Source organism: Salmo trutta, chromosome 24 (genome assembly GCF_901001165.1).
Source record: "Salmo trutta chromosome 24, fSalTru1.1, whole genome shotgun sequence".
In the NCBI taxonomy this organism is placed as follows: domain Eukaryota; kingdom Metazoa; phylum Chordata; class Actinopteri; order Salmoniformes; family Salmonidae; genus Salmo; species Salmo trutta.
This window is the reverse complement of record NC_042980.1, coordinates 14930320-14958285: the sequence shown is the minus strand read 5'-3', so window position 1 is coordinate 14958285 and position 27966 is coordinate 14930320. Positions and strand designations below refer to the sequence as shown.

At 40.5% G+C, this 27966-nt stretch overlaps 2 protein-coding genes and 1 pseudogene across 5 annotated transcripts in view; 2 read left to right on the top strand and 1 right to left on the bottom strand.

Annotated features, from left to right (window-relative positions):
* Positions 1-603: 603 nt before the first annotated feature.
* LOC115160770 (corepressor interacting with RBPJ 1-like) lies at positions 604-5754 on the top strand (annotated as a pseudogene).
* Positions 5755-8048: 2294 nt separating this feature from the next.
* On the bottom strand, positions 8049-10810 carry LOC115160768 (transcription factor Sp9). The gene is made up of 2 exons (XM_029711163.1): positions 10586-10810; positions 8049-10039 (listed from the first exon to the last, which is right to left on the bottom strand). Exons 1-2 carry the CDS (start codon positions 10604-10606, stop codon positions 8753-8755), a joined length of 1308 nt encoding a protein of 435 aa, XP_029567023.1. The 5' UTR covers positions 10607-10810; the 3' UTR covers positions 8049-8752.
* A 105-nt stretch (positions 10811-10915) lies between these two features.
* The window catches only part of LOC115160769 (obg-like ATPase 1), a 45525-nt gene continuing 28474 nt past the window's right edge, over positions 10916-27966 (top strand). The window contains exons 1-4 of one of the 4 annotated variants that reach the window (XM_029711166.1): positions 10916-11016; positions 11319-11479; positions 16444-16587; positions 17524-17651. In XM_029711166.1, the coding sequence (XP_029567026.1) occupies positions 17645-17651 (7 nt within the window). In that variant the 5' untranslated portion in view covers positions 10916-11016; positions 11319-11479; positions 16444-16587; positions 17524-17644. Of the gene's footprint in view, positions 11017-11318; positions 11480-14453; positions 14858-14969; positions 15062-16443; positions 16588-17523; positions 17652-22831; positions 22851-27966 lie in introns of those variants that run through there. The other 3 variants (XM_029711164.1, XM_029711165.1, XM_029711167.1) reach the window with 3 other exon arrangements.

Here is a 27966-nt window from a genome sequence, read left to right as displayed (position 1 = left end):
ATAAAAGTAGACGTGTTTAGAAATATATTCTATTTTTATTTAAAAATAAAAGTGACAATACATTATTTACCATTACTTTCTATTGGGCACAAAATAATCTGAAACACAACCCAAACAAACACCAAATGCATCCAACAAATTTGTAGTCACAAGCTTGATGTAGTTTTTGGTGCTATGAATATGGGACCAAATACTACATTTTTGTCTACTTTAATAAAGATGTAAGTGAATTTGCCCCAATACTTTTGGTCCCCTAAAATGGGGGGACTATGTACAAAAAGTGTTGTGATTTCTAAACGGTTCACCCGATATGTATGAAAATATCCTCAAATTAAATCTGACAGTCTGTACTTTATCCTCGTAGTCATTGTATCATTTCAAATCCAAAGTGCTTAAGTACAGAGCCAAAAAAACAAGAAAAATCACTATCCCAATACTTTTGGAGCTCAGATGGCAGATAACGTTATTCGCTTGTCAAAATCCAGCAGCCAAGTACCGGATCACAAATTGTAGACGACAATATCGTTTTTACTTTCAGTTTATTTGGTTATTTACCAGATTTCACGAGTGCGCAATTTATGAACACTTCAGTGTTGTTGGTGGTACGTCAGAGGTCACGCACAGAGCTGACCCGGAAGAAGATTTGAACTACATTGTTTTGTTTTTCTCAGCGCGGGCAAGCCAACATTTGGCTTTTAATCACCTAACTAATTATTCTTCAACCATTGGGAAGTAATTTGCTAATTGTAGGTGCAAGAAAGATTTTCCATCCTGCATCGAAGTCAAATATAAAAAAAAGGTAACGTTCGGTGGCTAAATATTTGTTCTAGCCTTCCTCACTAGTAAGTAACCTATACTAGCTAGTTTAGCTACCTAACAGTTGGTTGCAGATATTCTAATGATCTGTGGCTACAGAACATGTTCCAGATACATTTGATCTCCATTGTTCCATCTATGCCTTTACATAGGACTTTTTATTCGCCTCTCGTTATTTCCCCACTGAAAGATATTGTAGCGAACGGGTGCAAACTCGGGTCGCAGGAGTAAAAGGCAAACACCCAACGCTTCGCGCCATTTAAACTGGGTTAACCCACTTGGGAATTGTAATGTATATTATAAAGTGGTTGGTTCGAGCCCTGAATGCTGATTGCCTGACAGCCGTGGTATATCAGACCGTATACCACGGGTATGACAAAACACTTATTTTTAATGCTCTAATTACGTTGGTAAACAGTTTTATAGTTGCAATAAGGCACCTCTGGGGTTTGTGATATATGGCCAATATACCACGGCTAAGGGCTGTGTCCAGGCAGTGGCGGTTCTAGACCATTTCAACTGGGGGGGCCAAGCTGGGGCCAGTTGTACTGTTAGAGGGGCCAGTTACATTAGACGTTATTGTTGTCATATCGTTTTCTTCACTGCATTGCAGGCATTAGCAGGCAAAAGACCATGTTCAGCGTTGCCACTGTCTAATAACAGATGGAAAAAAATAACGATAGCAAAAATGTATGTACAAATTATTTCATACTCCACATTTAGGGGGTCCAAAATTGTTGTCACAGGGGCACTGCCCCTGGGAGATGATTGTGTGAAGAATGGTCTCAACTTCATGTATGAAGCTCCGTCTGGGGCAGACAAAGGTAACTACATCCATGTTGGTTCTGCATCTTTACCACTCCTTCCACCCACACTCTGCAGTCTACTGAGAAGGGGAGACCAAGGAGGTACGATGTTTAATAAGAGTCCCTCTCTTGTTCACAGTTGCATACTTGTCTCTCAAAGCAAGCATTGCTAGTTTGGTAAATGTTGTAGATTGAAAGGCATGTGTTAGTTTATTATTGTTCAAAATGTTACATTTCTATATTATTTTACAGGAAGGAGAATCAGAATACAAGTTTGAGTGGCAAAAGACGTCCCCTCGAGAGAAGTAAGTAGCTAATTGTGTGGATCAACATAAATATTCAGATGACTTGAGTCCTCCTATTAGAGGTTACCTTTGCATTTGGTGATACTTTCGCTTTCATCTTTTTAGGTATGCCAAGGATGACATGGCTATTAGGGATCAACCATATGGAATTCAGGTGAATATATGAAACTTCTGTGTATATTGTGCCGTTTTCCCATTTGTGTTGAATTAACTTATGACATACCTATTCAGGACAATCTACTGTTACATGTGATTACCCTCATTGCTAGGCTAAATATTGTCCTATTAACAAAATACATGTGTTGCATTTGACACTTGGTGGTGCTAAAGTCAAAGGATGATATCTAACTCGGGATAACGATGTGTTTATTTACATTATGGCAGGTGTCTGTGTAGTATATATGCTTTGCTTGTCGTCGTCGCAGTTGGGTTGTATGGGAGGTGTTATAAGTGATGGAATGAATGGATTTAAGTCCAGTCTAATGACCTGTGATTCTCAGGTGCGCAACGTGAGATGCATCATGTGTCACAAATAGGGCCATGTGAATACAGACAGTGCCCTCTCTTTGGTCTGTCTGGGATCAAGGCCAGCGCTGCGCCCACAGAGGAAGCAGGTACAAATAACAATCTGACCTACCTGGATGAATAGAGGAAACAAGTTGACGGGTAATTCCAAATAATATTTCACAGATGTAGCTAATGGTTTATTTTAAACTAAATGTTATCAAGTTTTTTTTCTTCTTCATATTTTTATTCTCAACAATAAAATCCTGACTTTGAAATCATTTGAATAAAGAACTTTATGATGCAGCTATTGCAGACAAATTGCAACAATAATGTGCCTCAATAGAATGGGCATTCAGTATTACATTGGATATTTGTGGTAACTCGATAGTTGTAGCAGTAGTTGGCATCACTCCTGGTGTCCTGTAGAACTTCCAGAGTGGAGCTGGTTCTGACTCCTACAATCAGGAAGTGAAGTAGTAAAGTAATGTTTACAGAGGGAGAGTCCTGCGCATGGAGTTGATGGTGGAGGGCGATAATGGATCCCCTCCTGTGCTGGGAGAAAAATGCATTTATTGTGTATTCTGATTCCCCTAACCACTGCTTTGGGAGAATGATATTGTATGATTTGCTCAGCCTGAAGACGAGTGAGTTGATTTGGTGTCCCTTTCTGTTAACAAAGCCGGCCCTGAATTCCCCACTGTGGAAGCAGTGGCGGATGTGGACAGGCGTCAATGGGACTTTGAGGCTGTGATTTGTGTTAACAGGTCCGTCGATGCACCCCTCCGAGTTAATGGCAGAGATGCGAAACAGTGGGTTTGCCCTGAAGAAATATGTCCTTGGAGGAAATTCTACTGTTTGTGATCCATCGCAGGTAATCTTCTGTTCTTCCCCACATGAAGAAAAAGACCAACAATATCCATGGCAGATCCCCGGTCTAAATGTGATTGCTGCAAAATGGCCAATTATCAGAGTAAACCACCGAGCTCTTCCAGTCGCTGCAAGTTTAGTCAATTGGGCAGATGTGATGAGACTAACTGCTAAAATTATAGGAGTGTTGCAACACCAGATGTAGCAGTATATAGTTTAACCCCCACCCCAAATAATCTCCCCTCAAACAGAAATCAGCAGAGATTATTCTGCTCTTACTTGCTTCGCTTCTAACCATTTGTGACATCTCTTCTTCATGAAGTTTTATTCATGTTTTGTTAGCGTTTGATGCATGCTTTTTAACATTGTAATTGTTTGATTTGTTACGAATTGTTTTTATGCTATAGGAGTATGTTGTCGATGAAGAAGACGAGGATCCTGAGGTTGAATTCCTGAAGCCGTTGACCACTAAACAGAAAGAGAAGCTCCTCAGGTAGGAGAGCACCACCATTCATACGTTTAGTTGTTTTGAATATAATATGCTTATTGTAAAATAAGACAAAAAGATAAACAGGAACAACTAATATAACAAATTGTTTTCATTTTAAAGGAAACTTGATCGTCTACAAAAGAAGAAGAGTGAAGGAATCAGAAGAAGAACCGTGATAGTAGTGAAGTAGCAGCAGTGACTGACTGACAGCTCTAGTGGAAGTAGCAGCAGTGACTGACTGACAGCTCTAGTGGAAGTAGCAGCAGTGACTGACTGACAGCTCTAGTGGAAGTAGCAGCAGTGACTGACTGACAACTCTAGTGGAAGTAGCAGCAGTGACTGACTGACAGCTCTAGTGGAAGTAGCAGCAGTGACTGACTGACAGCTCTAGTGGAAGTAGCAGCAGTGACTGACTGACAGCTCTAGTGGAAGTAGCAGCAGTGACTGACTGACAGCTCTAGTGGAAGTAGCAGCAGTGACTCAGACTGACAGCTCTAGTGGAAGTAGCAGCAGTGACTGACTGACAGCTCTAGTGGAAGTAGCAGCAGTGACTCAGACTGACAGCTCTAGTGGAAGTAGCAGCAGTGACTGACTGACAGCTCTAGTGGAAGTAGTAGCAGCAGTGACTGACTGACAGTGACAGTAGCAGCAGTGACTGACTGACAGCTCCAGTGAAAGTAGCAGCAGTGACTTGACTGACAGCTCCAGTGAAAGTAGCAGCAGTGACTTGACTGACAGCTCCAGTGAAAGTAGCAGCAGCAGTGACTTGACTGACAGCTCCAGTGAAAGTAGCAGCAGTGACTTGACTGACAGCTCCAGTGAAAGTAGCAGCAGTGACTTGACTGACAGCTCCAGTGAAAGTAGCAGCAGCAGTGACTCAGACTGACAGCTCTAGTGGAAGTAGCAGCAGTGACTGACTGACAGCTCTAGTGGAAGTAGCAGCAGCAGTGACTACGAGTCAGAAGAGAAAGAAGAAGGGCAAGAGAAAGGACTCCTGTCGTGATGACAACACTGAGAGTGATGGATGAGTAAGACCAGGCCCAACCTCCAGACAGAAACAGCACAAAGATGATACCAGAGAGGAGAAAGAAACAGTAGAGATGAGACACGACAGCAGGGAGAGGCGGCGAACCAGCAGCAGCTCCCAGCCTGGCCCAGATAGAAGCAGAAGGAGAGAGATATAAAGACAAGGTTCACAGTTGAGGCAAACAGTAGAAGAGAGATGGATAGAAGGAGGAGCAGAGATGGAGCAAAGAATAAAGGCGCTGCAAAGGGAGGAGTAGGATCCTAGATTGAGGGAGGGAGAGAGAGGGGAGGCTAAGGGAGGAGCAGAGGGAGGGAGAAAAGAGCCAGAGGGAGAGCTGAGAGAAAGCACTGAACTGTGAGAGTAGACAATCTTACAAAGTGGGCCATTGAAACCATTTTATTTTGCTGATGCAAACATTTTTGACACGAAATTGTGATTTTTTTTAAGGTTTTATGATGCTATCGTTAATATGTACATTTTTCTTGATTGGCCCAATTATTAAACAAACGCATAGAAACCAAAGTTTTAGTAACACCATGTTTTGTTACATGCTAGTTGGCTGCTACAGTAGAAAGAGTGCAGGGGCGTATTCATTATGCCGATTCTGTTGCAAAATGTTGAGCAGAAGTAAATGAAATGAAACGGTGAGGGGCCTACCTGAATTTGACAAATAAACTGTTCAAAATGTTCCATTTTGCTACTGTTAGGACTAGTGATTACACCCCTGCTCCTCAAATAGTTCTTATTTCCATCCACTAGAGGGCAGCAGAAGACCTCAAATAACTTGAACCACAGAAATGTTTTGCATTCGTCAGATTATTGAACAAATGCATGTCTTGCATGCGCTATTATTCATGGTTGTCACTTTAGTCCAGAGAACCCTCTTCAGAGAATACTATTAAAAAATATATTATTGTACCTCGAACTTTAAATATAGTAAACTGCTCACATGGTTGTGACCGTACTTCATTACATGTGTTACAAGTCTAGCCTAATTATGTAGGCTTGTTTGAAAGTGGTCTTCTGGAAGTGGCCTAAGCGGGAGCATGGTTGACTGATGACAATCAATCTGTGATTGTTCATTATGCGACGCATAAGATTAGGCCTGCGTGAGTGATTAGTGTGGAGTCATCAAGTTTGTTTCAAATATTTCATACTGAATACTTCATTCTGAATCGAGATCAATGCGTGGAACTTTACTCTTTCTGCAAAACCCAGTGCATGATTTACGCAACATTGCGCGCCTATCGGCCTTTAGAGATTACTTGTTGCATTACTTGCATGACATTATCATGATGGACAAAACAGAAGAGACATCGGGGTTCATTTGACATATTGAACTGTGTAACCTACGAGTTCCTATTTGTTTTGGAGCCATATATTTTTATGGTAAAGCAATAACAACTTCTGCGACGATATGATTCGTTAAGAATTCCTGATCAGGAAAATCGAGAATTTCTTGCATGTTTTATTTTATTTCAGTCGCTTCAGATTTGTATGTTCTGTATAGACCGACCATTTAACCTTTTGCCACGATACCGCGAGGTGTGCACCTAAATACTGTAGACTTATGCCAATTGGTTTGATTAATAGTAGTTTTATCATTATCACAATACAAGTATTTTGTGTGACCTTCCATAGTGAAATTGACTTTTTATTTTTATCCTGGAGACAAGAGGAGTGGCCCGAGGCCTTGAGCAATGGGATGTTTCCCGTGTCCAGTAAAGTCGCACTGGTTCTCTTTGATCTATCTTTATTGTGGCTTGAAAACAAAGATGACTCCTGCCTAATGCTCAGCGAGAGGGCATTCCATGGAAAAGTAACAAAGCGATAAATGGCAGCACTTTACTGTCCGCAACCCCAAGCGTCTCGCTTCCCGAAGCATTTTGGCGCACTTAACTCGTGTTGAATTTAACGCCATAAAATAGCAAACTGTGCTCATGAATTACAGCCTAATACTTATTTCCGTCGTTATGAAAATGATCGAATTTCAAATTCACTAAAGTGTGATGAAAATATATTTGCCCACAAGAAAACTGTCATTTACTTAGTTGTGCCTATGCGGCAAAATAACCAAAAACATTTTTTCTGAAGGAAAACAAAGAACATAGTCACTGCAAAATAAACCGCCATTTTATTAAAAAAAATAAACATACACTTTTAACTGAAGGTTGTATTAATTTATCATGAATGTTCGGTTATATTATAATAGCCTATTGAATAGGCCTGTTTTATTTTGCCTGTAGGCTTCATTTAAAAGTTCACATTTATATTAAATGCAAAATATAGTCTATAATATGTTGTCTTTTCTAAGCTGTTTATTCTTACTCGAATTCGTGGTTATAGAAAAATGTACATTTCATTTTTTATCGTTATTTTCGTGATCTCAAAGCCAGCCACACAAAAGGAAATGAAAATAATTTTCCTATTTTGCCTTCTGGTCAATTTAACTTCCTCTTCAGAAAGAGGTTATCTAGATGAGATGCCTGTCCCTAACATATTCCCAGGCCTGGGCTCACGCTGTAATTATTCCCCGGGTTTTTCTTTGAGATCGGACGCTGCACTGGGTAAGCACAAAGAAGTCAGAGAGCATCCTTGAACCCTTTCAATACGGGTCCACTGATATTCAAATAACATGCAGGAACCATTTGACTGCGCCGCGACAAGAGCATTTCAAATTCATCATTTGCATATGGCTTTTTACCCCTTTTCCTATTCAAAAGTTTAGAAACAGTTCCCATAACATCAAATCAAGTGTAGAGTTTCAAGGAAAGCTTAGAGATGCTTTATCCTTATTCTTGGACTGCCATCTTTCCGTTTGACATGCAAATTGAAGCAGTTAATTTGGACAATTAAAATAAATATTCAGGGAGCCTTTGTCATCAAAACCCCCTGGAAGCCCCCAGATAAAGTAAAGCTGAACAAATGATGTCTCGGAGATTAATTAGATATTTGATAAGACACGAATCCCTAATCGCAAATACAAGACACATGGGGTTGCGATGTGCTCCAAGTCATAATTAATACCATTTAACAAGATTTTCATTTGGGCATGAAATGTCTTTTCCGGGGCATTAACTATTGATTTATTCCTCAGAGAGAATGCACGTCAATGTGCGATTGCCTATATCAGCAATGTATGATTGATTTTATGTAAAGGAACACTCTTGCCTATCTACATTTTACGTTTGGCAATCGTTCATTTTTACCATTTATACCATCACATAAAATACCTTGGTTCATAATTTATTTTCATTTCGCATAATGAAAACAAGTATGGGACCCAAAATAGTGAAAAATTCCCATCACACGACTACTGCCTCAGATTTGAGATCGTTTTAATTATGACAAAATGAAAGTCTTATACGTGTGACTTTATACAAGTAAACATTTATATATTTTTTTAGCAAAGAAATGAAATGGTTAACTGAATTTTAAAAAGCTGTGTACATACATATCCACAAAGTGCGTTGAAAGTAAACTCCCTGAATTTCAGGATCCCAAACACGAATAAAACAATCATAATTCACATTTACATGAAAATAACACATTGTTTGTTGTGAATATGTACAATATGATGGCGACTCACATGGGCCAACCAAGTTCATTTGGGTTAGCTCGCCCCTTTTTAAGCACTGATCGTAAAAAGTACTCCGCTGTTCATTTTTAAGTTGACAGCTTTATAGTTATGTCATTTTCACATAATATAGAATAATTCTGCTTTCCGTTTGATGGTAAATAACGAGTTGAACATATTCAATATGGTGTTAAGTTTGAATTATTTTTTGTTTTCAAATGCTTTGCGTAAAATCGTATTTTCCTCCAATACTATCTCTCAAACCCAGACCCGTTTTTAATACATGTACCAGTTTTGATAACCTACTGGTGATTTGCTTTATAAAGTTAGTTTCAAGGTCATTCAAATAACAGCCATTCAGTGCTCGTCATGAGGAGATGGATCCTTGATTCTGGGGTTTACCCCGTCTAAAATGAGTTCTGGGGACTCGGACCTGGGGGTCTCCAGGTTACTGGTGTCGGTGTCACTGTCGCTTCCCTTTTTGCCTTCGCCACCACCGGCAGTGTGGGTTTTAATGTGCTTGCTCAAATGGTCGCTCCTCATAAAGCGCTTGTTGCATACTGGGCAAGCAAACCTTTTCTCACCGGTGTGGGTACGGAGGTGTCTCTGAAGTTCATCTGATCTTGTAAATCTTTTGCCACAAAAAAGCCAATTGCAGACAAATGGCCGCTCGCCAGTATGCCATCTCAAATGGGCTTTAAGGTGAGAGGTTTTGCCATACACCTTACCGCAGCCTGGAATGTGACAGCTGTGAAGTCCTTTCCTCCGGAGGCTGGCCCCTGCAGGCCCCAGCCGCTCAGCCTCCTGACAGTTCGGACAGTCGCACGTGGCTCTGCCGGAGTACCTCCTGGATGACCTTGAGGAACCAGAACTGGAACCTGAAATCATAGCGTTGGCGGCAGAGGCGTCCGTGTATGATGGAATGACTGTTTTGAATCCCTCTTGTGTTAACAGGTGTTGGCTAGTTGATAGAAGATGCGATGCCGTGGGACTTATACCGGTTGAGCTGAATGCCGAGTGTGTCAACGTGGAGAAGTCAGGGTTATAGCCACTGAGTTGAGAGTGTATGGCTTGGGGGGTCCCGGAGTGCAGGGAGGTCTGCAGCGAGCTTGCAGGGTTTTGGACCTCGAGCCATGAGCCAGGGTTGGTATGAACGTCCCACCACGCGGACGCTCCGTTCGTAACATCGCCCGAGATGGTTGAATGGAAACCAGACTTGTACCACGACTCATACGGATGTGCCATCCCTACCCTCGGGTACAAGGTTTCTGCTGATGTGTGGACTTTGGAAATGAAGGCTGATTGCCCAGACTCTTGAGACGAAATGCTCGCTGAGTTGGAAAACAGACTGCTGTACTCTGTGGAAAACGCAGAGGTGGTCGGGGAAGTGGAGGCTAAGCAGAACGCGCTGTTGCCTGTGCCAGTAGTTGATGTAAGTCCGGTCGATCCGCGGCTTGTTGCTACAGTGAATCCAGGGAGACTGGATCCCAAGTTGCAACTAGAAGATGATCTTTTCCAAGGATGAAATCCGCCTTTTGAAAAAGCACTGGAATCAGGTAGAGTGGTAAGGGGACTGGTATTGCCAATTTTGTTACAAGTAGCAGCCAGCATAGCTAGAGGTGTAGTTCCAAATCGTGGTTCTTCCTGCAAAGAGATAAATCACTGTACTTTAGAACATTGCAAGCAACATTTACCATTTTCTTTCTGTAAATAAGATGCATGCATTTGCTATAAGTATAATTTGCGTCTGCCTATGTGGTCGTCCAACCGTTCGGTTGTTGTGCTTGTTTGGATAGCAATTAGTGCACATGCTACACAATTATTTACCGTATTGGATTCAAACCTACATTTAGTGAAAATGTTCATTCATAAAGAATGTATCGAAATGTGAACTAAATATCCACTGAACCAAATAAACAGACACAAACATGGAGGAAATAGAGTAATGTCACTCAGTGGAGAGTTTACTGCAGGTCTCGAAAGTTTGCTCATGTGGGTAGCCTATTATGAAAGTTGGCAAAAGCTAAAATTATTTTGATTGAGAAAAATTACAACATCTAAACAAGCACTTTCACTACCTACAGTAACAACATTGCTCAACGATAAGAGAACAATGACCGCAAAGTAGCCTATAAGCGTGAATGTATAAAGCCTACTTCACACATGAAAACCAATATTTTATCGGCTTACCCCAAGTATAGACGTAGCCATATCCAGGGTCTTTGCTATGTTGAATTGGTCACAATTCTGCAATAGTGTACTTTTCCAATTCGACTCAGACACTTTGCTTTTCCGTAGTCACACGATTTCTCTCTTGGCTCGGAGCTCCTACACTACCTAGTTGTAGAGAGCGCGTTCTTTGAAGTACAGCTGGCAAGAGCAAGCAGCCAATCTTAGCGCTGGATTCTTGGCAAGAAGACGTCGTCAGCCAATGAGAGATTCGACCAAGGACAGAAACGCTAAAGCTTCATGTCAATCAATAACTCTTGTGCGGATTTGACTGTCAAGCAAGATACGATTTGGTATTTTTATACATGTTATGTATTCTCCCATCAAGGCTCAATGTGCTCTTTATTGTAGAATCGAGATCATTTTGGTTTAAGATAGTTCTCTGCAAGAAGGTAAGAATTTGATATGATTTATTTAGAGGTATTTTGTTTCTGTTGCATTTCATAAAGCTTTCTGACCAATTGTCTTTTTTTTCAACTGCAGGTTCTTGGTTTCTCGAGGCCTATATAGACATAATTGTAAAATATAATGTTCTGACGTATAGCTGCCTCTGCTTTTATCCCTCGTGGAGTCCCAAATTGTTTTATGTTTCATGTCGTGACATGAGGGGATTGGTGATTATTGAAAAAAATATATCTTTACGAATTGCGGTGCCTTCATATTTGTCAAAACTAAAGATGTCATGCACTTTCAGGAATGGAAACGTCTTCATAGGCGCAGGGCATGTGCTTGCTTACACCATCCATGAAGTTAAGCAGAAGTTCGCATACACTCACCAGGGGGCCAGAAGTGCAATAAGCCGACCCATTATCAATAAATAATGGCTGACTAAAGTGAAGACGCTTGCAATACAAGGTATGTCATACAACAGGTGAATTATCTTAAAAGTTTCCATAGGCTCAAGCGGTGTTGCCATGTGTGCGTTTAAGAGGCTATTGGGGACTTGTTTTTAATCTCTGTGTGTGTGCGCGCGTGTGTGCTTGGAGTGCGCTCGCGCCCGTCCCCCTGCCTGTCTGTGCCAATTTACGCGCGTGTGTTGAGGCTGTACAGTGGGGATTTTTGGTTAATTAAAAAGTGACAATTAACTCGATGAGTGGTTGGTGTTCTAAGTGCTACAGCCAGTAAACTAAAAATATTAGAAAAATATTGCAGTCATAATAACCACGAGATGTTGTTTCCCTCGTGTCAGCCTGGCGAATTCATTTCATTCAACGATGCAAGCTGATTTAATATGGCACAATTAAACCATAGCGCATTCCACACTAAAGATTTAGGCTAACTGAATATAACGTTTGGAGATACAATTGAACCATTGAAAAAACATGTGGAGCGCATCAACGTTTACCTTTTTATTCGCCAAATTACTATATATTTTTTCTTCCTCTGGAATTTATACATTTTTAAAGATCACAATGCAATATATGTCAACGTGTATCACAGCTTGTTAAAACATTTAGAGTTAATGACATAATGTAACAATGGCCTGCTTTGGTGTGACTCATCATCCCTTAAAAAGTTAAAGCAATTCTCCAGAGAAAGGCTTCGCCGAAAGATGTGTATTACAGTATTCAAAACGGGCGAATAATGCACCATTATTGAGCTTGAATGCTGCCAGTCAACCCAGCGCAATTTGTTCAAAGGCTTTCTCTGCTTTAAATCCCCACCTTTTGAGCGGTGAATATAAAACAATTTCATCAAATCCAACGAACGGAGCCAAGAAAAGTGCTTCATTTTTGCAATCATTGTAATTTTAGTGGTGTGCTATTAGCACTATTAAATGTCGATTCTGCATTAACAAATTTGATTGCAATGCCAAAGTGTCTCGAACAGCGTGAGTGTGTGAGCGTGTAATTATTATTTTATATTTTTCTTTTCTTTTTTTTAAAACTGCAGTTCTAAGTATTTTGTCGTGTCATGCACCTTTGGTTAAAATGAGGACCATGTCATTGTTAATTTTTTTATTTTTTATTTTGCTATGTATATTCTGGTATTATCTGGCTCTTCGTGTTTTATTTATATGTATTGGTTCGAAAATAAAGATAAATGATTTATCGATGAACAAGGCGAAGATAAGGCCCTCGATGGAGTGCTCGTTTTTAATTAGAGTGCTTATCCCCACATTATTCAACATCTAACTGATTATTAGAAATAGAATAAGCAAGGAAATATATAACGAACATAAACTTTAGAGGTGCAGGCAGATAGTAACAAAAGAGCACTAAAACAATTAGGATTAGATTATCTTTCAAAATGACAGGTGTTGGTGCACATATGATTGCCAATACTCATTTTCAATTGTGTTGACTTTCTGGTCTTTTTGAATGCCATTGTAAATTGGAATTTCATCATGTAGGCCTACCATAATAACAATGTGATAGCCTGCGTAATAGTTGGTAGTAGGCCTACCCAATGCCAGCATCCTTGACGAAATCTTGTCATAAAAAAAATATTTGATCAGTGTCATTCAAGTGGGAATTTGGAGTTGAATCTCGCATGCAGGACTCCACCCGAGAGCACTTTTCTTTGGCAATTAGGAGCCTATTACAAGTCATTAGATTGATCAATGTACCTTAAACAATGAGAATGATTTATTTGGTAGAACAAAACGCTGTGCATCTATTGTGGGGAGGCTAAGTGACGGTGCATCCATCAAGGCGTTCAACGACAAAAGATAAATGATTAATCCAAACCTATTCATTTCAACTCTTGATACAAAAGGCCTTTGACTTGCTTCAAATCTAGATTATTAGAGGCTCGTTTTCTGCATGTTAAACGACTCAGGGTGCTGGATTAGACCAAGTCTTCTGGTCGTTCCCTGCAGGGATTCATTTGCTTTGGCTTTGAGGAAAGTTTATTTGTGGACAATGAACTAATCGGTGTAATCTCATGGTCGAGAGTGGTGGAGGTCCACAGGCCCTACACCTGTTTCTGTCTAAGAGGGGAAACAATTTAGGGGCAATGATGTCATGCTTCAATTCTAAATAGTTTTATATGTTAATTGATATCATTATCTGAAAACAGGTGTATGAGAGTCTACTAAATCCGACAGAAATGTTAAATCAAGTAGGCCTAGCCTACAAGCTTGTTTGGGTCATTGTGATTGGTTGCCTTTTAGATAGAAAACAATATTTTCTCATAAACTCGTGTTTTTTTGTATGTTGTCAAATCTATAACATATCTCTTTTTACACGATTTGTAGACTAACGCACGAGATCATCGACGTGAGTCTATTTTGCTTATGCAAAGACTTGCATGCCATGCTGTTCTCCATTAATTTTCAATGTACAGTATTCAACCTGTTTCTCGGCCGTGTCTGCCCCGCTCTTGCACAGTAAGTATTGTTGGACAGCTTTTACATTTTGCATCCGATGTTTGTAATTTTTCTGGTTGTCAAGGGAGTAAAACAAAAAAAAACATATGCGGGAAGACTTATATTCACTATATAATGGTGCATAACAGGAAGATATAGAATCATATTCCTGTTCGATATGAAATATAATTTTAATGGGGAGGGAGATAAACCATAGCGACAAACCAGTCTGTTGCAAGGAGTAGCCTAGAAGATTCACCTTCAGGGGCGGAATGGAACCAGAAATCGGCCCTGACATGTCAAACACACCGGCCCATTTTTTCCCCTTGAGGTCCCCACAAAATGGACTAGCACATCTGGCATTTGCCCGAAATGCCAGATGAAATGGCCGATCTGCCCCTGTTCGCCTTGTTAAAGGCACTATAATCCCACAGCTGCTTACTTGCACTGATTTAACCCTCCCTGATAAGAGGTGCAGCCTAAAACAGCACTCCCTGCCACTGTCATATTGTACGTGAGGGACTGTCATTTTGGTTACATGCCTGACACTTGGATAGGCTCCTGTAATAAATCCTATAGTTACCGATTTTGGCTTGTACATATGTTGTCTATGTTCTGTGGTGATGTTCGCTCAGCTCACAAGTACAGTAGGCCTAACATTAACAAGTGTCTGCTAAATTTAGAAACATGGGTCAGCTAGCCAGCTACCAGTGTCATCTTTCATTTCGACCAGACGCATGTCCTAGTTTGAGAGTGAGGCGTTAGCCAGTGTGAGTGAGGTCGACTGAACTTGCTGTTAGCTAGACCGCTATTAGCTTCTTCTCTAGAGCTTATATTAACAGCAATATATGTTTTTTTCACTAAGTTGTGAGTAGATTTAGTAGGCAGCGAAAACTGAAGAAAAGGACATGGCTCCCAAGAAGGTGTGTTTTGTGTATACTATAGTAGCTCAGGCCAAAGCTGAATGTGTAGCCCCGATTACATAATGCCATGAGGTCTGACGCCCTATGGACATTGACACGTTGTTTTTGTTAGCAGAAGGGAGGTGATGGACAGCAGCCACCACCACTGATTGGACGGTTTGGGACTTCTTTGAAAATAGGAATCGTCGGATTGCCCAATGTAGGGTATGTCTATAGTCGTTACATGCAAACTGGAAATATACATTAGACTGCTTAAACAACATGGCCTATGCATTTTTAAGTACAGTACTAAATGTATTCATATGGCTCCCATGAGCCAGTGTAAAGGTATTCTGGTCATTCATTGACTAGTTCATTACAGGCCATATGCCATTAGGCTTTCACTAGACTAGTGGACTCAGGTCGTGGAGTGCATGCATTTCACTGTACACGTGAACCTAAAGGTCGCAAACCCTGCACCAGTAATTTAATTTGCCTAATTTCATTCAATAATTCAGAATATTGACCCACTCTTAAACGTAAAAGTTTAGAACAAACAGACACAAAATGCTTGGGATTGATACATGGGAATGATAAGATCCTACTCCGATAAAGACATACAACAAACGATACCGCGGTGTATAATCCGAAAGCCTACCAAGCAGCAACAGCTCTCACACTATGGTGTTCTGCTATTTCCTGTCATTTCCACTGTACAGGGATCAGGATGGTAGCACGAGTGTTCTTTCGAGATCATTTCTCCCGTATGAAATAATAGCAGGCGTGTGGCTTCAACATGATCACTGTCCTCACCCTGCTCCCCACCCTGCCTAGCCCCCACTACTGTTGACCTGGCCTCATGCACTGTGACGGGCTGATGAATAGCGACATGAGAGCTGATTGAAGTGACATGTTTTTGTCCACCACTGTAGGCAGAATAACAAATGTAAATCAAAAGCAGATTGTATTTTTCTGAGGGTGATCTAAAATATCCTTGAAATATATGACAACGGAATAATCCTGCGATTATAAGATGAATCCATGCTTTATCACAACAATATCCGGTCAATTCCAGTCCTGTAGGTTTTGGAATCTAAACCAAACCAATCCTTGAAATGTGGAGCGCACCAGGTGAGGGGATAAAGACAGAAACGTCCAGGATTATATTTAACTGCCTTGCCTTGCCGTTTACACTTGCATTCATTGGGTAGTCAGTGCAACCTGAAGCACTCTTGGAGGTGCTTGTGCTGTGGAACAGAAATCGCTCAGTGAGCACGACATGGGGCTATGTTTGGCTGTACCCGTTCAACAGCTCAGATCTTTCAGGAACGTAATTTTCCCCTGGATTCCAAGCACAATTGATCTATTATGGGATTATCTGACCTTGTAATTGGGCTTAGTGTTTCACAATCAGGCCATTTATGATTCTGAAGATCAAATGTTCAATATATTAGATTGACTTCTTTCTCATAGTGGAGATGAAATGGTCTTTCTGCCTTGCAGGCTTTGCTGAGGTTTTTGAATAAACCAACATCATACTCTCAACCCATCAGGATCCACCAACAGTTTCTGGGATGCGTTGACCTCTGTGCTGTTTTTATTTCCAGGAAGTCAACCTTTTTCAACGTACTGACAAAGAGTCAAGCTGCAGCTGAGAATTTCCCCTTCTGCACCATTGACCCAAATGAAAGCAGAGTGCCCATTCCAGATGAACGCTACGATTTCCTGTGCCAATTCCACAAGCCTGTCAGGTATGGGGTCTCACTGTTCACGTATTATTCACACTTCAGACTTGGGATCTCTGCCAAATATGTATAGGCCACCGCAAGTATACACTACAGCGACGTGAGAAGATACAGACATGTTTTTGACATTGAGTTGCCAGTCCTTTACGATACACAGAAAGATAACTGCAGGTTTTCGTGTTATTAGTTGTGTTTCTTAAGTAAGAGGCCATAGCATTTATGTGTCAGTGGCTGGCTATCATATGTCATTATGAGCGAGGTTAGGCCGGCCTATTGGTTTAATGTGAGAGAGTCATAAATCACAGCAGTGAACCAATGTCTCCCTGTCTCTGGGGTTGACGGTAGCGCAATATAACATGTTCAGCGCGGAGCAATGTGAAACGTTCCATTATGACTCTGCTACGACTTTTCCATGAGCAGTATGACATAAACACCATCACCCTTTAGTCATAGCTCTTGTGTCTCAAACCGTACATTCCAGGGTATAGGTGCCTGATGATGAAATCAAGGCATGGCACCACTACCGACCTCTGTTGTTGTAGTAGAAGTATAATTGCGAGGTGTAGAAACAGTCTTAGTGTACAGGCTTCTGCTGGGTTTTATTCTCATTTATCCACATTGAGTGGGAAGGCTGATAGAGCCATGAGGCTCAAGGGCTACCACTTATTCTGATAGATAGCTAATACCCAGTAGCCAGAGAAAAACAAAAAAACATATATTGTTTTTATTGTTATGAATGTTGTGTATTTTTCATAGAAATCTTAAACTGTTTGACCACCAAGAATCTACCCTGGTAGTGTTGTTCCATATCCAAAAACGTAAGACTGATTCACAAACTGTGGGCTTGTCTCTGTATTTTGTTATATTAGACGTTAGACATTAGCTGACTTCTATAACCCCTGTTTCCTTTCCACTGCCTTAACCCCACTACCTGTTCTGCAGCAAGGTGCCAGCCTTCCTGAACGTGGTGGACATAGCAGGACTGGTGAAGGGAGCTCATGCTGGCCAGGGCCTGGGCAACGCCTTCCTCTCCCACATCAGTGCCTGCGATGGCATCTTCCACATGACACGTGAGTCCCACCTGTCAGACTATAGCACACTGTATATCACTCTGTAAAATGACTCGCTTTTCATCTGGTTAAAGAGAAGAATTACTGAAAATGTACTTCATACCTCCCTGTAGAATGTTGTTGAAAGCAGTTGACAGAGCTTTTCTACTGAGGCCTAAATGGTTCTGTCTGCTGGGTTCCAAGATAAACACAACATTCAGGGATAGTGCAGGTGAAGCCAGACCCAAAACTCACATTCCTATCCAGAGTTTTTCCCTGAATTGGAATCTGAGAAAAGGGAATGAAAGGAGCCGTGTCTGGTTTGGTAGACTCTCTGCACACAATCGGTAGCATACTCTGAGGTTGGGAAATAAAACTTGACTCGGCGGGATGTCTTTAGTGGCTTCCTGTGACCACAGATTATTGTAACTTGATCCCAAAATGTCACAGTTGATTATGGTTGAGCACAAGAACGGTAAGTAGCCTATATGGCAAAAATACAGTAAGATTAAAGGTCCAATGCAGCCGTTTCCTTCTCAATATCAAATCATTTCTGGGTAACAATTAAATAACTTACTGTGATTGTTTTCAATTAAAATGGTCAGAAAGAAACAAAAATAGCTTCTTAGCAAAGAGCAATTTCTTAAGCAATAATTTGCTAGGATTGTAAAATTAAAAACTAGCTGTTATTGGCAGAGAGGTTTGGAACTGTATTTCTTATTGGTCGATTAACTAATTTACCACCTGGAGATGTCACCAGAGGGGTATCCTGAGAAGCAAACATTTTCTAAAGCGAACCAGCTTCAGTTAGCATCACATTCCAGCTCAGGATTCATCCGAACTACAGTGCGTACTACGATGGTGGATATTGCTTGTCCGCCTGCCGCTAACTCTGGGAGGCTTGTAGCTGTGTGTGCATGTCGCTGTTCGAACACCGAACTCTTCATTGAGACAATGTTGAAACCGTCAATCCATGGGCAAGTCAGGGCCACGTTTTCACTTGTGCCAAAATCAAAATGAAGGAAAATGTATATTGCAAATTCAGCAGGCTGTGGTGTGAAATAGGCTGTGTCGAAGTGCCATCTTTATTTTATTACTTATAGTTAATGCCGTCTTTGATGTGCTTATCAATGCATGAGCAACTTTCATCCCACTCCTATCGATAAAATAATGTTATTAAGTCATACAAAAGTTTTACGTTTCGAATGCATTCTGTCAATACTAAATAATGTGATAGGTATTTTACTATTTTCTAACACACAAAAAAACATTTGACTAATAAAATATTTAATCAGTCGTCTTCCTCAAATGAAGGGGATGATGACGCAATCTTTGCAAGAGGGAGGGAATCTGATTTCATTGGTCCTCAACTCGCGGCTCAGTCATTTCATTTAGGGTAAGGGGAATTAGCTGTGAGTTAGCCTGCAGTTAGCCTGCAGGTTAGTTCTGAAGGATTCATTGCCATTGAAATTTACCTGGCTAAAAGGTGAGCCACTTTCGTATGACTGGTTATCCCAAGTTGAACTCAGAGTTGACCGAAGTTACCTCTCTAACTCCTCAAACCAGGTATGTAGGATATCCCTTAGGCAGGCCAAAACGGACTGAAATTTCAGGCTGTCTTTTCAAACAGCTCTTACACCAAAAGGCCATTATCATAATTTTCACATTTTCACAGTATTATTCCAACCTCATAGTGTGGAAATATACACTGACTATACCAAACATTAGAAACAACTGTTGAGCGTTAAAAACCCAGCAGCGGTGCAGTTCTAGACACAAACCGGTGCGCCTGGCATACCCCTTTCAAAGGCACTTAAATCTTTTGTCTTGCCCATTCACCCTCTGAATGGCACACATACCCAATCCATGTCTCAATTGTCTCAAGGCTTAAAAATCCTTCTTTAACCTGTCTCCTCCCTGTCCTCTACACTGATTGAAGTGGATTTAACAAGGGACATCAATAAGGGATCATAGCTCACCTGAATTCACCTGGTCAATCGACAGTACGTAATGGAAAGAGGTGTTCTTAATGTTTTGTTTACTCCAGTGTATATATATATATATATATAACACAGTAAAATCAAATTTTTGTGTTTTATATGAAATATCCTTTAGATGATACGAAATCAATGCAATACCAACCTGCATCACACTGAATATATTGAAACATTGCTGCGTTTTCCCTCATTTTTGTGCAGATAAATGGCTTTTTAGGGTTAGTTGGCGCTGTTCAGTGAAAGCTGAAAGGCCATTTCTGTAATACAAGTACAATTCAGCATTGTTGCTTTCGGTTTATCATGCCCACTAACAGTCTTTTGTATTCTCAGTAAATAGACAGATGTGAGTGCATTCGCAAAACAACCCCCACAAAATACTTCTCACATGTCTAGGTCAGCGCCTGAAGTTCTTTTGTGCCTTCGACATCGTCTTTGTCTTGCATAATTAAAGTGTTACACGCTAGAATAATTTAAATTGCTGCTACAAAAATGTGGATGGAGGCTATTTTAAAAATTGCTGAATTTGTTTACTGATTGTATGCAGCTATTGACTTTGCCATTATATGAAAAGAGCTCTGATTAGTGACTAGGCTGTGGCAGGCAGAGAGCAGTCAAATGGACAGGGTTCAAATACAGACCACTTTCTCATATTGTTCCCAGGTCATCTCTGCAAGGGATTACTTGGTGGACAGTATAAGTGTGTCATTTCAGATCCGAGGCCATTTTCCAATAGCCTTTCAACTGACTTTGTGTGACAGACTGTACGTCGTGAACTACCTCAGGACTCTGATGAATATCTCAAATGTATAGCTTGTGACATTTTCATATTTCTTCACAGCCGTGGAACGGATATCCCGCTGCCGTTTTGCTTTCTACATGGTTACTATTTCTCCTGTGATTAAGAAGGCATCAGGTTATATTCTCTTCAAATATACAGAAGCACATCACAATGCAGCCTCCTTTCCTAACTATTATAACAAACCATTGAAATATACTGTACAGTATCAAGTGGAGGCTGCGTCAGTGTACACTAAATGACTTTCATGAAAGGGTGTGTTGTGCATGGAAGGATATAGTTCCCTTAGACAACAGGTCTGAGAGGAGGTTGTCTGCTTTTGTTGATGCAATTGAGGACCACCCGCTGTAACTAAGCTATAGCAAGGATTTACTCACTAGGACAAAGTCGTGTTAGGTGAGATTTGCCTACGGAGGACACATTGTAACCATTACTTTTGTCGACTGTCTCTGGGAAATCCCTGTTCTAGTGAGGTCGTAGTGTTTTTAACAGTTATAACATGTACTGTATAGACGTTACATCACTAGATAAATGTGTTCCCCGGGCGCCGAAGACGTGGATGTCGATTAAGACAGCCCCCCCGCACCTCTCTGATTCAGAGGGGTTGGGTTAAATGCGGAAGACACATTTCAGTTGAAGGCATTCAGTTGTACAACTGACTAGGTATCCTCCTCTCCCTTTCATATTCTGACTAAAAATACAGGTACAGTATGTTTCCTGTGATGCTGTGTTGTCTTCTGTCTGCAGTGGCCTCAGGGAAAAGCAACCATGTTAATATTGTTTCTAAACACCGTTTAGAGGCTTCCCAGAGGCTTATATTTAGAGGCTTATATTTCTATCTACCTGAATGACTTTGTTTTGACATTGTACTTATGGACGCATTGAAATGTATTTCCACGATGTTATTATTCGGTTTTACGTCAAATGATATGTGCTTACGTACAGCCGCTAGTGAAAGTCTACACACACCTTGCACAATCTTCACATTTTGCTGCCTCAGAGATGGAATCCTCAGTAGGGGGTAACAGTGCCACTGACCGCCCCAAAACCATTGTTATTGTTTTTGTTGCCGAGCTGAGGAGCATTGTGTAGCAACATATAGGCCCATCCTCTGTTTTTGTCAAAGTTTTTCAAGCTCAGTCAATTTGGTCGATAATCATTGATGGACAGCAATATTCAAACATTTTCTCAGATTTCAAACAAATGTAAGCCAGGACTGAGACTGGACCACTCGGGAACACTCAACACCTCTTGGAAAGCCATTCTGATGTGTCTTTGCCATTACAATGTGTGTAATTGTCCTGCAGAAAAACTATTCCTAACTATTCCAGGGTTGAGTTTTCAGAAGACTGAGGCAGGTTTTCCTCTAAAGTTTTACCTGGGCTTTGCTCCTTTTATATTTTCTTTGATCCTGACAAACTCCCCAGTCCCTGCCAGTGACAAACATATCCATAACATGATGCTGCCACCACAATACTTGGAAATGCAGAGAGTTTCACTCTGTTGTGTTGTATTGGATTCTAACCAAACCTTTCGTTTTTAATTTAGGCAAAAAAGTGAATTTATTTGCTGTGTTGTTTTGCAGTATTACTTAATGGGCTTGTTGCAAACATAATGGATGGTTTGGAATAGATTTTTTAACACTGGCTTCTTTTCACTTTGCCATACAGGCCAGTAATGTGGAGTGAATGCAATGTTGATCCTCTGTATTTTCAAGTATTGTGGTGGCAGCATCATGTTATGAGTATGCTTGTCATCGACAAGGGACTGGGGAATTTGTCAGGATCAAAATAAAAATGAAAGCCCCAGTAAAACATTAGAGGAAACCCTGCCTCTGTCTTCTGAATACCTAACCCTGGGATAGAGTTATATTTTTCAGCAGGACAATTACACACATGTAAATGCAGAAGACATACCAGAATGGCTCTCCAAGAGGTGTTGAGAAGTTGGAAGAATCGTATTCAAAATTATTCAGGACTGTAATGGCTGCCAAAAGCGCTTCCACCAAGTATTACCTCTGGGGTGTGAGGACATGCACGATCAAGATTTCTTCGTTTTTTTATTTGTATTAATTTGGAGCATTTTTATCATTTTTCTTTCACTTTGAAAGTGTGGAGTAGGTTATGCAGATCGCTCGGAAACTCCCCAATTTAAAAAATAAATGTTTATTTAATTTTAAGGCAGCAAAATGTGAAAGCTTTGCCAGGGTTGTGTAGGCTTTCACTTGACACTGTTTGTGCTTGCTTTTTTATTGACACAAAGAATGAAGCAGATCCTCAAACCAAAACCAGCTCTGTTGTTTCTGTGTGTACAAAACAGTCTTTCTAAATAGGGATGAAATTATGTGGATGCTTTTACTGGGACTTTACGACTATCTGTTTTGACATACCATTGTTTTCCCTCTGTGGACTCCTTCGAGACTAAGCGGTATGTTCCACAAGTTAACCATTAAACATTGCTGGTTTTGTTTTGCAATTACAGTACAGGCTGCAATATTCCAGGCACTTCTTTTATATTGCTTGATTATACGGTTGGGGTGAGCACACTTTTTCTTGTCTGGAACAGTATGTTTGTCTGAAAACTAGAAACATGTTTCTCCAAACATCTTACAAAAGGGGCTACTGCTCCATTGCAGAGCAGAGCACTAGCTGAGTGTCAGTGAAGTGCTTGTTAGTGCATGTGCCTGTGCCAAACCAGAGGTCTGGTTGACCTGATTCTGATCCAATGAAGTGGAGGTTTGTGAAACCTCAGCCATACTGTTCACTAGATTAGCCGTAAAACTGAACCTTTTTACTTTCAGTTCATTCCCAATGACCATTATGGAAACCCTTTGTAAATCTAGGCCTATATGCTATTGTTTCCTTTTCCTTGAATGACACTAGACACTACTTTTCCCCCCCTGCATTTCAATTCAATTATTGTCAAGAGCGATAGGTTCATATTATTATGATTTGTTTTATAGTCAAACAACACTCTTGTTGATGTATATTTGTATCATTAACTTGTTGACATATTGATGAAGAGCATGATTATATTCTAAACAGTGCATTCTCCGACTTTACACACTTCAGCTGGAGCCTTATTGAAGCCAGACAGTTGTCAAACAGGCTTTTCAGCCTGGCGTTGGAACTTTGAAGTCGAGTCAGACAAAGTTGCTCAATTCTCCCAGTAGTGTGCATGTTATGAACATTTTTCAACCCCTATGGTTTAAAAACAAAATGGTATAAACAGTGGATTTGCTTTTAACGTAACCTTCCAAAAACTATTAAGGGGCATTTTGGCATCCTGAAAGCTGATTCTATTGAATGCCTTAGTTTGCCATATTTCATAAGGGAATGGTTTGAAGGGTATGGCCTCCCAGTGCTTCTACAGTGACTGGAACACTGTTGGATCCTCTTCCTCAGACACGGACACGTTCTAGCTCGACTGTTCTGTGTCCCTCACCAGCAACCATATGCTTCCCCGCACGGCCTAATTCGCACTGGTTTGATCTCCAACTATTTATTGAAGAAGCAGGATGCTCACAGACTCGTCCCTAGTAGTTGCATGAGCGGGCCAAAGGCAGTATCAGAAATCTTATGCTTATGAATCTGTCGCCATAGCCTGATACTGTACGTAGTTGTGAGTCATTCTCATCCACGTGTATTAATTGCTCAGTGTGTGTAGCCAAAGAAGTAGCATACAATGTAGTACATTCATCCACAAAGACTGGATGTGGTCAATCAATTGGAAAACGGCAGTCTCCCACTCTTCTCACTCTAATGCCTTGAGCACCTGCATACTACTACGTTTAAGCAGCGGAAAAAGGCAGAGCAAAGCATTACTATACTATATCTTACATGTGGACATATTGAGAGAGTATTGAATGTTTAACCGTAATATCAAGTATTTCAGGGAGTGCTTGCTGTCTGTAATTTGATAAATAAAAACGTTGAACTTGAACATCTGAACTTGCCAATCAACAATCCAGATACTGGTAGTATTTACCCATCACATTGATTTATCTGCCAAATGATGTGAAAGGGAGTCTGGGAATGAGACTGAATGCTGGTCTTCCTGTGTGGAGGCCCCTCTGGTGTTGGTGCGGAGGGTGATCATGTGACTCACCGAGAAGTTGTAGACAGGAACCTCTGGTGATGACAACTCACCCTGTTCCCCACTTCTGACCTTTAGGCACTTCTAGTGTCTGTGTCCCCTGGGTAAAAATAGGACTGACAGAATCATCCACTGGTAACATTGTAAAATACTGTTTGTGATGGAAAGGAAACGACTGTGATGAAAGCATAATGAATTGCCAGCACTCTGTAGCGTCCTAGTAAATCAAATCAAATCAAATTGTATTGGTCACAAAGACATATTTAGCAGATGTTATTGCGGGTGTAGCGAAATGCTTGTAGCTAGTCGCACTGCATTCACAGAAATGATTGTTCAGTTGGATAGCCACCAAATGCACAAATGGTTGTGTTTTACCTTTTGTTTCCGTTACTAGAGAGGCACTTCATGTTGAACTAGTCTAAACTCATGTTTTGTATGTGGGAGCATTTGTCACTGCTTTGTTGAGCAGTTTGAACACGGTGTGATTTGTACTCGGTAGTCATTACAACATACTCCAAACTCTTTCCAGTATTCAGAGAAATAGTATCTGAAGTGACCCCAGGCCAGTTTCCAAGTATTCTATGTATGTATTTTCAATTATTACAGCATTTCCATAGTTGCATTTAATCGGCAGAGCAAAGAGACGATGGGATAAGTTACTTCCTATTTATGTTCTGTAAGAGTGCAATCATTTATTTTTTAGAAATGCAGCCTATGTGTCTGTGTGTGTGTGTGTGTGTGTGTGTGTGTGTGTGTGTGTGTGTGTGCTCCTGCAATTATATCATCTGCTGTCTTACAGAGTGATGTGATTTCCTAGAGACACAGAGCAGATCCACGGCATTTTGCTCTATTTACCGGTGGAGACCATGAATCCTCCTCCAACGTGTTTGTGGCCTGTGTTGATATATACTGTCTCACCGTTTAAATGAGCATTTGGATTCTGGCAGAATGAAGAGTTTTTGTCAGCCTCCACTCATCGTGGGTGATTAGACTAAAACGTCTACCCATCTTGACTGGAGATCACAGCAGCTCCAGATAACATGCTTGGTGATTGAAGGTCGAAATATTTTGAATTCTAATGGGGCTGGCGGATGAATTGCCTGAAATAGACTGTAGAATTTTTCTCCTTCCTCCTTCTGCCCCCCTTCCTTGTCTGCTGTGAAAAGAACCATTGGGAATGGCTGGGCCCGATGATCATAGAATTATTGGACGGTGATTCTAAACCCCTCAAAGAGGAGTTGCTATGGTGATCCCTTTCCAAACTGTAAAATGATTCACCTTTGAAAGGCTGGAGGGTCTGAAAGCCGAACACATCATTGTTCAGGTTGCGGTTGGTTAGGAAATTGCTGGTGCCTGTGCAATCAGCACCGCTATGGTAGTTAAGAATCTAAAAAGGTTTGTTCTCTGAATGATGTGGGACAACAGTGATGTGCATATGATGGTTCCTTTCAATCAAGGCGCTCTCGGACCCACTGGCTTAAAAAAAATGACAGAGGGGACTTAAATGAAAAGCGAATGAACACCATTATTGTCTATCAGAGTTAATGAAAACTGGAGCCTCCCCAGTACATTCATTCTTCAACTGCATAAATATCCAACTAGACTGAGAGGTTATCTTCCCAGTCAGATGTCAGCTCTTCACTTTGGCACCTATTTTCAGTGACAAAAATATTGCTGAAAGGATACACATTTGTTACATCGGTTTGTTTGGAAGTACTGCAATTGGCTTGAGATTATATTGGAATGGGAGATACCTTGAGGTAGCCGACTGATATTCATAGGATGAAACACTGTCATTTCTTTACAATCAATTTGGAAATATGGTATCTTGCCAGAAACATGAGAATGTCCTTTTAGATATACAAACATACAATTTCTGATGTCTTTAAACATTTCTTTTTAGATACAGATGTATTTTCCATTTTTGCAATCCGTTGAGAAACTAAATAACCCAAAACAAGTGAGATGAGTCCCACATGTAAGTCTGCTATCAACATTTATTTTCTTCATGATATATATATATATATATATATATATATATATATATATATATATATATATATATATATATATATATATATATATATATATATATAAAGAGATCAACATAAATAATCCTGTCTATATTGCCAGTGTTTTGATGCAGGGAAGACGGCCATAATGGGCATTTCCTGACAAACTCATAAAGTCGTTTTACTGCTTTGAATACCAGGAGAATTGCGGTATTAGATTTGTATAGAACATCTTAAAAGTGGGGCCAGGAATGCAAGCTCTTTAGATCTGCTCTTCCCCCTCTCACATGTGAAAACATGCACAGGAAGTTAGCAGCCAGTGAATCAAATCAAATCACTAAACTTGTTGTTTGTCACATGCTTCTTAAACAAGACTAATAGTGAAATGCTTACTTACGGGTCCCTTTCCAACAATGCAGAGTTAACGATAAAGATAAAAAAATACATATAAATAGTGTCACGAGGAATAAATACATAGTGAATAACTACAACGAGTTAAAGTAACGTGGCTATATACAGGAAGTACCAGTACCGAAGTCGATGTGCAGGGGTATGAGGTAATTGAAGTAGCTATATACATGTAGGTAGGGGTAAAGTGATTAGGCAACAGGATTGATAATAGACAGTAGCAGCAGCGTATGTGGTACGTGTGAATGAGTGTGTGTGGAGTCAGTATGCATGTGTGCACATGCTATGTATGTGTGGGCATATGTAGTGTGTGTACAGATGTAGGATCTTAATTTGATCGCTCTTTTGTTGCTGAGAAATGCAAACTTTTAATGTATTTGAGTTTTAAAATTTCAGACTCGATTTGACCTAATGTAAAATGTCCATAAATTATAATCCACATAATAATTCACATTTCCTGTTGCTGCAGGATTATTCTCCTGCTGTACCAAACTGGCTGAAATTAGGATCCTACATCTGTATGTGTGTGTTGGGATGTCAGTGTAAGTATGTGTGGGTAGAGTCCAGTGTGTGTGCATAGAGTCAATGCAAGAGAGTTAGCGCAATAAAGGGTCAATGCCGGTAGCTATTTGATTAGCTATTTAGCAGTCTTGTTTAGCAGCCTTATGGCTATGGGGCAGAAGCTGTTCAGGGTCCTGTTGGTTCCAGACTGGTACTGCTTGCCATGCGTTAGCAGAGAGAACAGTCAAATCAAATCAAATTTTATTTGTCACATGTGCCGAATACAACAGGTGTAGATCTTACTTACAAGCCCTAACCAACAATGCAGTTTAAAAAATAACTCAAATAAAAATGATCTTAAAAAAAATAAGAGCAAGAAATAAAAGTAACAAATAATTAAAGGGCAGCAGTAAAATAACAATAGTGAGGCTATATACAGGGGAGACCGGTACAGAGTCAATGTGCGGGGGCACTGGTTAGTCGAGGTAATTGAGGTAATATGTACATGTAGGTAGAGTTAAAGTGAC

Coding starts and splice junctions, on each gene's coding strand:
- LOC115160768 (XM_029711163.1), bottom strand. CDS start 10,606: ATGGCTACGTCTATACTTGGG. Junction 10,040..10,585: donor TGGCTACGTCTATACTTGGG/GTAAGCCGATAA, acceptor ATCTCTTTGCAG/GAAGAACCACGATTTGGAAC.